Consider the following 12904-nt stretch of genomic DNA (forward strand, 5'->3'; position numbering starts at 1 on the left):
GAACAGAATGTTGTTAGAAATATCGACAGTAAAGGCCATTATGATGAGGTCTCCGATGAAAATGAGGAATATGCTGTTAGAAACTAGAGGAAAAGCCATCCTTGCTATAAAGTGGCAAAGCCGGCTGAATTGTTTCGTGGAAGGTAGAGAAATGAAACTGAATATCTGGTTGAGGAAATTACTAAGCAATGTGTTGAAGATGCAGCTTAGCTTCTCTTGAATGTTTATAGAAAATGCAAGAAGAGATGAATGACCTAGAGATAAACTGTTCATCAAAAGGAAATAAGAAGTCAAAAATTTGAAAAATTTTCAGCCCATCCACTTTGGAAAAAACGAGAACACCTATAAAGGAGCCTGAACTGATTAAGACACCCCCTAATATGTGGCACTGGAAACTTCCTGGCAGTTCAAATCTAGAATTCAGAGGCTGAAGAGTATACTATAGAACTCAAAAGCCCAAGTTACCAAGAAAGCTGGGCGAGAGGAGCCACAGGAAAACTCTTAGTTAAAAAGGAGACCATCAGCCAAATTTACCTGCACATTTCCTTTGCATAAGTAAGGTTAAAATTTGGCAGAGTAAAGAAAAACGTATAGTCCCAGATCTACAAGTTTGCTCCCATTAAGTTACAGTGGAGCATACAGGAAGATATGACTAAAGTTGTATATTTTCTCCATAAAAAAATATTCAAAAAAGGACATCAAGGAAAGAGGAAAAATTTTTTTAAGATGTGACCTTTTCATTCAATTCTCAAAGAGATATATACTATTTTAAACCAGTATCAAACATCTCCCTGCCTAAGATAAACACTTTTTTTTCTGCTATTTTACTACCAAGAATAAACAGGAGAAATAGAAATGCTTTGTGCACTATTTCAATTTAGGAAATCACTTGCTTACCAAAATTGGCGCCCACATTTGCAGCGAACAGGTTTAGCATCAGGATATTGGACTTTAACAACATGGTGGCAATCTGGGGCAGGACACCACTTTAACAGTCGATTGCACTGAAATACAAGTTAGAAAATAAAAAATGACAGCTGGCTGGGCACAGTGGCTCACACCTATAATCCCAGAACTTAGGGAGGCCAAGGCGGGAGGACTGTTTGAGGTTAAGCACTCAAGACCAGCCTGGGCAACATAGCAAGACCTTGTCTCTACCTTAAAAAAAAAAAAAAAAAAAAAAGAATTTAGCCAGGCATGATGGTATGTGCCTGTAGTCCCAACTATACAGGAGGCTGAGGCAAGAAGATTACTTGAGCCCAGGAAGTAGAGGCTGCAGAGAGCTGTGATCATCTGCTGCACTCCAGCCTGGGTGTCAGAATGAGGCCCTGCCTCAAAAAAAGACAGCAAATTAAATTAGGTCATGATGCAAGAGTTCCTAGCACATCAAGCAATTATTTATATTGCTTCTCTGGTACAAGGGGCAAATGGGGGATAATGACATAAGCTTATGAAAACTTGCTGTGGTCTTCTATAGCAACATTTTCAGAGGTACTTTTTTTTTTTTAAAGATGACTGATCCCTGAAGACCTGGTTTTATAAAACACATGAATTACCTCTTGTTTTATCTTCAAAATCCCACTGAATAACTTTAATTAAATATCATGTATGTGATCATTAAAAAGCACTAATTCATTTATGGTTCTATTTCAGGATAATTTTCAAAAGACACAAGAAAATCAGATATATTCTTTATCAAGGAAGGTGCTTAGATGCTACAGAATAGTTCAAGATAGGCTAAAGGATATACATACAACTTCTCCCATAAAAACCTCTTGTAAGAAGAAAAAAAACAAAACAAAACAAAACAAAAAACCCAGTTCCTAAACCACAGGCAAAGAGTGCATTTTAGTTCCTCAAAAGGAAATATAACTTTTATAGTATTTTTATTATGAAACAAAACACTCTGTACCAGAATTCAGAAGTCCATTGACCATTTCAAATAATACACTATTTCTTTCTTTTTTTTTTTTGAGACAGAGTCTCGCTCTGTCGCCCAGGCTGGAGTGCAGTGGCGCAATCTCGGCTCACTGCAAGCTCCGCCTCCTAGGTTCAAGCCATTCTCCTTCCTCAGCCTCTCCGAATAGCTGGGACTACAGGCGCCCGCCACCACGCCCGGCTAATTTTTTGTATTTTTAGTAGAGACGGGGTTTCACCGTGGTCTCGATCTCCTGACCTCGTGATCCGCCCGCCTCAGCCTCCCAAAGTGCTGGGATTACAAGCATGAGCCACTGCGCCCGGCCAATAATACACTATTTCTAAAATAGGCTGCTTCCAGGTTTAATCTCTAACAGAAATAATTACTTTCTAGAATTAAAAGACCAAGTTACACTGATGTTGTCATACAAGGGCTGACAAACTCCTCTGTAAAGAGCCAAGAGGGTAAAGAATTTTGGTTTTGCAGGCCAGAACAGTCTCTGTAGCAACTACTCAACTCTGCCACTGTAGCACAAAAGGGGTCATAGAACAAATGGGCAAAGGCATGGTCCAATAAAGTATAGCATTCTTTATTAACAAGATTTACTGGTAATGAAACCTAAAACGAGCAGAGAAATAGCAGGGTTAGAATCTCAAACATGATTAAACATGACATGATTAGTAATCTACTACGATTCTCTGCTAGGGATAAAGAAAAATAAAGAAAGAATACAGTAAAAATAATTTTATTATCCAAGGTCAAGATCTATGGAGAGATGTACTTACTGGTTTCTCATACTCTTTTATTTTTTATTAAGAGGAGTCTCGCTCTGCACCCAGGCTGGAGTGCAGTGGCGCCATCTCGGCTCACTGCAACCTCCGTCTCCCGGGTTCAAGCGATTCTCCTGCCTCAGCCTCCCTAGTAGCTCGGATTACAGGCTTGTGCCACTGTGCCCAGCTAATTTTTGTATTTTTAGAAGAGACAGGGTTTCGCCATGTTGGCCAGGCTGGTCTTGAACTCCTGATCTCAGGTGATCCACCCGCCTCGGCCTCCCTTAGTGCTGGGATTACAGGCGTGAGACACCACACCTGGCCTGTCATACTCTTTTGAGAATAAAGGTATTTTGGCATGCTCCATAAATATGGCAAAGATGTTTTTTTACTGTCAATAAATTATAATCTTTAAAATAGTATTTCTATTAATAAACAATTCCTTCTTACAAGAAGGAAAACAAATCACTTACCTCTACAAAGCTATTTGTTATTAAATGCTGATACTTTAATTTAACTTTTGAATCTGTGATCAGGCGCCTGAAACCAAGAATAAAAATAGATTAGAAAGTTTCTAGTCAAGAGTATTTTCCACATTTATAAAACAGTTTCAAAAGCTGTTTATGCTATGGCCACATGTTTATGCCCTAAGCTGTAAATACTGAAATGCACATAGGCTATCAACAAATATAACTGTACTGATCACAACAATAATTTCAAAGTTTGTATAGTTTTATTTTCATAGACTTTTTCCATGGTTCTTATTTTTTAAATAGTCTACTTTTACCCAGTTTTTATTACAGCCTAATGACTTACCAACTAGTGCCAAGTATAGGCACATTTCAGGGTCTTTTGACTCTGATATCATGCCTTAAGACAGCAATTCTCAGCCACCTTCCTTCAGACACCCCACCCAAATCAGTATGTGAAATGAGACATATTGTTGACAGAAATGTTAAGAAATGGATCCAGGTTTTGTGATACCTAAAGCTGACATAATTTTAAGAGCCTTCTTCTTCTGAGGGCTCTTGGAAATTAACCAGAAATGCTCACTGATTGCATCCTGGCCTCTTCTGAACACTCTATAATTCACAAGAATTTCCAGAATTCACAGGATCCCACGTAGTGAGGAACCCTGAAGTTAAGTTTCATTAGTTCTATGGTAAATACTCCTCTGAGTGTATTACAAGAAAAAGAATTCCCACTGAGAAAGACAGGAAGAACATGCATGTAGTTCAACTCTATTAAAATCTTTTAAATGAACCAGACAATCTGGCCTCATTTCACTCTTGAGCTTCATAGGCCTCTCTCCTTCCACAAGATCCCACCCTGTCCTGTGCCACTTTCAGTGCACTCCTATCACATTCGTATTCTTGTATTTCTTCAAAACAGTAAGTACCACCCTTCCTCAGAGGCTTTGCATAAGGCTGCCTCCCTTGGAAAGACAAGAATATTGTAATGGAGCTCTAAGGTGGGACAGCCTAGGTTTGAATGCCGGCCTCACAACTCACTAGCTATGAATTGATGGTAAATTCTTTGAACTCTCCATTTCTCAGTTACTAATCTGTAACATAGATATCAGAAATATGGTTGTGAGACTAGAACAGTGCCTGGCAGATAGTAAGCACTCAATAAATATTAGACGCTATTTTCACTCAGTTACAATAAAGTATTACTCAAGGAAGCCTTTCCGGAGTTTCCACACTCGTTTGGATATAGATACCCTCTCAGTTCTCATGGCACCTTAAACATTTCCTTTACAGAAATTATCATAATTTTAATTAGACAGTTATCTGTATAATCATTTGTTTAATATCTGTCTTTCTCCTCCCAACCCCATGAAAGGATCCCCAGGTGTCCAGTACAGTGCCTGGCCTGTAGAAAGTGTTCAATGAATATTTTTTAAATGAGTAAATCTCCGTATTTCACAGAAGTGGAACCTGTGGTCTAAAAATAATTCGTGTATTTGATGGTTCCTCAAAAAGTTAAACATAGCATTACCACATGACCCAGCAATTCTCCTTTGAGGTATATATACTTAAGAGAATTAAAAACAGATATCCAATGAAAAACTTGTACACAAATGTTCATATGTTCACATAAGACATTTCCCTAAAAAAATGGAAATGTCCATATAATGGAACCATTATTCAGCAATGAAAAGGAATAAAGTGATGACTCATGATACAACATGGATGAATCTTGAAAACATTAAAGAAGCCAATCACAAAAGGCAACATATTATATGATTCCCTTTATATGAAATGTCCAGAATAGGCTAATCCACAAAGACAGAAAGCAGATGAGTGGTTGCTAGGGTCTAGGGGGAGAAAGGAATAGCGAATGACTGCTTAACGGATATAAGGTGATTAAAATAGTCTGCAATTAGGTGATGTTTGTAGAATAATATTATGTATATACTAAAAGCCACTGGATAATATGCTTAAAAATACAGTTGCTGGCCGGGCGCAGTTGCTCACGCCTGTAATCTTAGCACTTTGGGAGGCAGAGGTGGGCGATCACTTGGGGTCAGGAGTTCAAAACCAGCCTGGCCAACATGGTGAAACCTCGTCTCTACTAAAAATACAAAAAAATTAGCTGAGCATGGTGGTGGGCACCTGTAATCCCAGCTACTCAGGAAGCTGAGGCAGGAGAATCACTTGAACCTAGGAGGTAGAGGTTGCAGTGAGCCGAGATCATGCCACTACTGCACTCCAGTCTGGGCAACAGAGAGAGATTCCATCTCAAGAAAAAAAAAAAAACAAAAAAAAAAAACTCCCATTGCTTCTTAAACAACACAGGTTTGAACTGCATGGGTCCACTTATTTATGAATATTTTTCAACCAAATGTGGATCGAAAATAGTTATTTGTGGGATGTGAAAACTGCATATATGGACGGTCGAATTTTTGTATACATGAGTTCTGCTGGGCTGACATGAGCATGTGCAGATTTTGGTATATTCAGGGTGGAGGGTGTGGGTCCTAGAACCAATCCCCAGTATACTAAGGATAACTGTAATTAAAATGAGTTTTATATTACAGATTTTATATCAATAAATAATAATAAGGAATGTATCAGGCCAAAAGTCAGATGCCTTGATTGCCAAACAAACACATCTTATTTACGCATGTACTACCCATAATGCTTTACTGGTATGACAAACCCTAATGATTTCTGATAGCTGGCCTTACCCTAAAAAGCTATCTAAACCTGGCATGGACCACCAGGACTGGTAAGAGCAAACATCAGCCAATAGTTATTTGGACAAGGTTCCACCCTTAGTTTATCTGATATTGATAAGGAAGTAAAAGAAAGTGAGCATCCATCTTCGAGAACAGGCAGTCTCAAGAAGGTGGCAGCAAGTGTCACTCTGGTCATTAATAAGACAATTCTCTTGACAAAGATTTGTTACCATCACAAACTGAAAATAGTTATTGGCCGGGCGCGGTGGCTCATGCCTGTAATCCTAGCACTTTGGAAGGCCAAGGCAGGCGGATCACCTGAGGTCAGGAGTTCGAGACCAGCCTGGCCAACATGACGAAACTCTGTCTCTACTAAAAATACAAAACTTAGCCAGACATGGTGGTGCACACCTGTAATCACAGCTACTCAGGAGGCTGAGGCAGGAGAATTGCTTGAACCCAGGAGGCAGAGGTTGCAGTGAGCCAATGTGGCACCACTGTACTCCAGCCTGGGCAAACCAATACATGTAACTCACCACATAAACAGAATTAAAAACCACAGATCATCTCAAATGACACAGAAAAAGCTTTCAATAAAGTCCAACATCTCTTCATGATAAAAACCATCAACAAACTAGGCTTTGAAGAAACATACCTCAAAATTATAAGAGCCATCTATGATATGACAAACCCACAGCCAACATCATACTGAACAGGCAAAGGCTGGAAGCATTCCACTTAGGAAAAGGATGCCCATACTCACCACTCCTATTCAACATAGTACTGGAAGTCCTAGCCAGAGCAATTAGGCAAGAGAAAGAAATAAAATGTATCTAAATAAGAAAAGAAGTCAAATTACCAATCTTCACTGATGATGATTCTATACCTAGAAATAACCCTAAAGACTCTGCCAAAAGGCTCCTAGAACTGACAAAGTCAGTAAAGTTTCAGGATACAAAATCAATGTACAAAATTCAGTAGCATTTAATATATACCAATAACATTCAAGGTGAGAGCCAAATTAATAATGCAATCCTATCGGTAACAGCCACACACACATAAATGGTTGTTGGGATAACTAGCTAGCCACATGCAGAAGAATGAAACTTGACCCCTATATCTTTCACCATATACAAAAATTAACTAAAGGATTAAATACTTTAATGTAAGAGCTCAATCTATACAAATTTTAGAAGAAAATCTGGGAAATACCATTCTAGACATCAGCCTTGGCAAATAATTTATGACTAAGTTCCCAAACGCAACTGCAACAAAAGCAAAAATTGACAAGTGGGACTTAATTAAACTAACGAGCTTCTGTACAGCTAAAGAAACTATTAACAGAGTAAACAGACAACCTACAGAATGGGAGAAAATATTTACAAATTATACACCCAACAAAAGCCTCACATCCAGAATCTATAAGGAACTTAAAGAAGCAAAAAACAACCTCATTTAAAAATGAGCAGGCTGCTTTGTCAATGAAGTAGCCATTCTTTTGTTTCTTTACTTCTCTAATAAACTTGCTTTCATTTAAAAAAAAAAAAAAAAGGGCAAAGTACATGAAAAGACACTTCTCAAGAAGACATACACGCAGCCAACAGGTACAAAAAAATGCTCAACACTAATCACTAGAGAAATGCAAATCAAAACCATAATGATGTACCATATCATCTCACACCAGTCATAAGGAATATTATTAAAAAGTAAAAAAAAATTAAACAAAAAATACTTTTAAAAAGTAAAAAAATAACACATGTTGGTGAGATCACAGGGAAAATAAATCATTCTACCAAAAAGACACATTCACTAGTACGTTCACTGTGGCATTATTCACAATGGCAAACACATGAAATCAACCTAGATGCCCATCAACAGTGGACCGGATAAACAAAATGTGGCACATGGACACCATGAAACACTATGCAGTCATAAAAAAAGTGAGCACAATCATGTCCTTTGCAGCAATACAAATGCAGCTAGAGGTCATCATCCCAAATGAATTAACACAGAAATACTCAATACCACATGTTCTCATTTATAAGTGAGAGCTAAATAGTGAGTACACATGAAGATGAGAATAAAAGACAGTGGGGACTATTAGAGTGGGTAGGGTGGGACGGCAAGAGTTGAAAAACTATCAGGTATTGTTCTCACTACCTGGGTGATGGGATCATTTGTATACCAAACCTCACGGACAAGGAATTTACCCATGTAACAAACCTGCACATGTACACCTGAACCTAAAAGTTAAAAGAAAAAGAAGAAAGAACCTTTCACAAGAAGAGCTGTTAGCTGAAAGCCTCCATCTGCAGTGTATCTGAAATCAGCAGCAGTGTTTCAGCAAAGACCATGACTCCCTGCGTAGTCCCAGCCAATGACTGAGCATACCAGGTGTACTGGGCCTAGCTCTTTCTACTTATTGAGGTTTTCCTCTATGGGCAATCTATGCACTGAAGTTCCCCCATCAGGGCTGCCAAAGACTCTCATAGCTGTATCATACGAAGTCTCTTCCTATTGAATCTTCCTTCTTTCTTGTCTTTTAACAGATGTCAGGCCTACATCGATGTCTATCTGCTCCTGCTGTTTACCTTGCACAGATGCTATTCCACAGTAAGTCAGTTTCACCTTTTATTCTATCTTGGGATCTGCTTCCAAGAACACCTCAACTAACACATACACAAATTCTAATCTCCAATCCCAAGGTTTATCAAAATCTAGCTACCACGCATTTCTAAGTTTGTAAGAATAGTGATCAGGCATTTAACCAAGTTACAAACGGGCTTTTGTACTACTACTAAGGAACGCAGATTAAAAAGTTTCTTCAGACTTTAAGAAGTTTCAATTCCTTTGAAGTACTAAGTAAAAATTAATTTGGCTTAACCAACTAACCAATATTCACATGCAGAATCTATCAAAAATACTTACATAACTGTGTTGTCATCCACTAAGATATCACAACCATGAGCAGGACACGAAATAGTCTGAAAAAGATTGAAATTTAAACTGTCTTCATTCAACAAATATTTAATGAATGCTTACCATCGCCAGGCACTTTGCTAGGTTCTGGGAATACCTTAATGTTTACAGGATCTCAATCCTTCCCTTTCTCCTTAAAGGAAATGTTTGTGAAAGTATGTTTATCACCATAAAGTAACTAGACTTGCTAACCTGACTAATTGGTTTTTAAACACACAACTTTACAGGCAAAAGCAAGATAATATGACAAAATCGTGCAACAAGTTTAAGTTAACATATACCAATATTGATGCCGGCTGAGAAAACGTTACCTGGAGTGGCTCTTTAACTGGAATGCCACATTACTTTAGGAAAAAGCCTATTATCTTTAGTTGTTTGAATCTAGAATCATGACACACAAAGCTTCACCTGTTTTTATTTGTGCAAATTTGTGCAAGGGTCTTAACACTATAGGAAATTCAACAAAAACTGAAAAACAACTTGATATCTTTACCTGACCCATGCCTTCTTCCATTATTTTGGTAGTTAAATATTCACTCCAGCATTGCATACAAAACTTATGTCCACATTCAAGGCCAGTGAAATACTGTAAGAAAAATAAAATATGAACTTAACAAAGACATTATCAGAAAAATCACTATAAACAGTGACTCAATAGGGCTCGATAAGGTCACAGTTCTTACGGTGGCTAAAATGTCCAATTTGACAACAGATGGGCTCCTAAAATGAACTTTTCATGGTGAAATCTAGACATGCATATACACTAGACATTCCTAACACACACACGTCTTAGGAAAGGCGGGCAACAATGTCTGTATTAAATATAAAAAGACAAATGAGCATATGAAAGAATGCTCAGTAGCATTCAGCATCATGGAAATGCAAATCAAAACCACCATGAAGGCTGGGCAACATGGCAAAACCCTGTCTCTACAAAAAATACAAAATGAGTCAGCCATGTGACACACGCCTGTAGTCCCAGCTACTTGGGAGGCTGAGGTGGAAGGACTGCCTGAGCCTGGGAGGCAGAGGTTGTAGTGAGCTGAGATCACACCACTGCACTCCAGCCTGGGCAAAGGAGTGAGACCCTGTCTCAAAACAAAACAAAGCAACACCACAATAAGACACCACTTCACACTCACTAGAACAGCTATAATAAAAAGACAGATAAAGCAGGGCACACTGGCTCATATCTGTAATTCCAGCACTTTGGGTGGCTGAGAGGCGAGGATTACTTGAGGCAAGGAGTTCAAGACCAGCCTGGGCAACATAGTGAGACTCTGTCTCCACAAAAAATTAAGAAATTAGCCAGGTGTGGTAGCACATGCCTGTAATCCCAGCTACTCAGGGGGGCTGAGGTGGGAAGATCACTTGAACCTGAGAGGTCAAGGCTACAGTGAGCTGTCATCATGCCACTGCACTCCACACTGGGCAACAAAATGAGACTCTATTTGGGAAAAAAAAAAGACAATATTAATAACAAGTGTTGGTGAGGATGTAGAAAAATTGGAGCCTTCGTACACTGTTGATGGAAATGTAAAATGGTACAGCAACTTTGGAAACAAATCAGGCAGTTCCTCAAAATATTAAACATAGAGTTACCATAGGACCCAGCAATTCTAATCCTGGGTATATACTCGAAAGAAATGAAAACATACATCCATACAAAAACTTGTACACAAGTGTTCATTATAGCATTATTCATAACAGCCAAAAAATGAAAACAATCCAGATGTCCATCAACTGAAGAAAAAAATATTTTTCCATATTTCCATAAATATTATTCAGCCATAAAAGGAAATAAAGTACTGATACATGCCACAATATAGATGAACCTTGTTTTCAAGGTTGTTCTATCACTTGCATAGTGAAATTTCTTGTAAAAGAGTGAAAATAAGCCAGTCACAAAAGATCACATACTGATTCTTTTTTTTTTTGAGACAGAGTCTCACTCTGTCACCTAGGCTGGAGTGCAATGGCACCACCTCGGCTCACTGCAACCTTCGCCTCCCAGGTTCAAGCGATTCTTCTGCCTCAGCTTCCCAAAGAGCTGGGACTACAGAAACGCGCCACCATGCCCAGCTAATTTTTGTATTTTTAGTAGAGACAGGGTTTCACCATATTGCCAGGCTGGCCTCCAACTCCTGAGCTCATGATCCACCCACCTCAGCCTCCCAAAGTGTTGAGATTACAGGCATGAGCCAACGTACCAAAGCCTTGTTTGTTTCTTTCATATGAAATGTCCAGAATAGGTATATCCATTGACAAAGAAAACAGATGAGCAGTTGCCTAGGGGCTGGGGGACTTGGGAGGAATTAGGGGGTGAATTTAAAAAGGTATCTCCTGGGGGGGTTATAAAATGTTTTTAAAATTGTGGTGATGGCACATAACTCTGTAGAATATACTAAAACCACTTTAAATGGGTGAACTGGATAGTATATAAATTATATCTCAATAAACCTGTTATGAAAAGATTTATTCAGAATAGCCAAGGATAATAGTAACTAACATTTTGTTCTAAAATCTTAAGAGTTAAGGGATCGTTAAATGAAGGAGTATTCTGTAATGGGACATTAAGTAAATACTTTAAATAATATTAGATGATCTGGAGGATTATGTCTTTTAAAAAGATTCAAATAATGGTTACCTTATTTTAAAGAACATTTTGCCATAATTTACCTCTAAATTATTTTTAATTGAATAAGTTATATAGACTTATTAAAAACAATTATTTTAACAGTACAAGTTCAGAGTTTATGTTGAAAAATAAGCCTCCCTAGGCCAGGTGCAGTGGCTCACACCTGTAATCCCAGCACTACTGAAGGCAGAGGTGGGTGGATCACTTACGAGTTCAAGACCAAACTGGCCAAAATGGCAAAATCCTGTCTCTACTATAAATACAAAAATTAGCCAGGTGTGGTGGCAGGCACCTGTAGTCCCAGCTACTTGGCAGGCCGAGGCGGGAGAATTGCTTGAACCTAGGAGATGGAGGTTGCAGTAAGCCAAGATCACACCACTGCACTCCAGCTTGGGTGACAAAGCAAGACTCTGTCTCAAAAAAAAAAAAAAAAAAAAAAAAAAAAGGCCTCCCTCATTCCTATCCCCCTGTTGTTTCCTCTACCCAGAGGCAACTGCTATTTCCAGTTTTTTACATATTCTTCCAGAGGTGTTCTAACGTACACACTTACACACACACTGTAACAGTACCACAAATTCTCTTCTGCACCTTTTTTTTTTCGTTGTTGTTGTTTAAAAAAATCCAATAGGGCTGGGCACGGTGGCTCACGCCTGTAATCCAGCACATTGGGAGGCCAAGGAGGGCAGATCATTTGAGGTCAGGAGTTTGAGACCAGCCAGGCCAACATGGCGAAATCCTGTGTCTACCAAAAATACAAAAAACTAGCCAGGTGTGGTAGTGTATGCCTGTAATCCCAGCTACTCAGGAGACTGAGGCAGGAGAATCCCTTCAACCCGGGAGGCAGAGGTTGCAGTGAGCCAAGGTCGCACCTTTGCACTCCAGCCTGGGTGACAGAGCAAGACTCCGTCTTAAAAAAACAAACAAAAAAATCCAATGGATTTCTCATATGGTACCACACTGGTGTGGGTTTGCCTCTTTATAGAAAGGTACCACAATTTTATTTACAGTCTACTATTAATGGACCTTTACACTGCCTTTTTTTTTTCCTACTACACTACTGCATTGACTATATATACATCTTTGTGATCTTATGAATGTATCTTAGGACAAATCTGTAAAGGTGACATTATAATAAATATATACATTTACAATCTAATAGCTATCATCAGGCTCCCCTGCAAAGAGGTTGTCGTCATTTATACTGTGCAAGAGTACTTGGTTTCTCATGCCCATGACAATGTAGTATATGATCTAACTCCTTGATCTTTGCCAATCTAATAGGTGAAAAACACACTAACTTCTTTAGTTTTGATTTGAATTTTTTTATTATAAATGAAGTTATAATATTTCAAAAAAGGTTTTACACTGTGTATTTCTTTTTCTGTATACTCTCTTCACATATTTTGCCAACTTTG

At 38.6% G+C, this 12904-nt stretch overlaps 1 protein-coding gene across 1 annotated transcript in view; it reads right to left on the bottom strand.

Moving 5' to 3' along the window:
• Positions 1-12904, bottom strand: part of ARIH1 (ariadne RBR E3 ubiquitin protein ligase 1) — a 114744-nt gene that overhangs the window by 22469 nt on the left and 79371 nt on the right. The window contains exons 4-7 of the mRNA XM_055277902.2: positions 9345-9437; positions 8801-8856; positions 3162-3228; positions 898-1004 (exon numbers count right to left, since the gene is read on the bottom strand). Coding sequence (XP_055133877.1) covers positions 898-1004; positions 3162-3228; positions 8801-8856; positions 9345-9437 — 323 coding nt within the window. The remainder of the gene's footprint in view (positions 1-897; positions 1005-3161; positions 3229-8800; positions 8857-9344; positions 9438-12904) is intronic.

Source organism: Symphalangus syndactylus, chromosome 5, assembly GCF_028878055.3.
Source record: "Symphalangus syndactylus isolate Jambi chromosome 5, NHGRI_mSymSyn1-v2.1_pri, whole genome shotgun sequence".
Lineage (NCBI taxonomy): Eukaryota > Metazoa > Chordata > Mammalia > Primates > Hylobatidae > Symphalangus > Symphalangus syndactylus.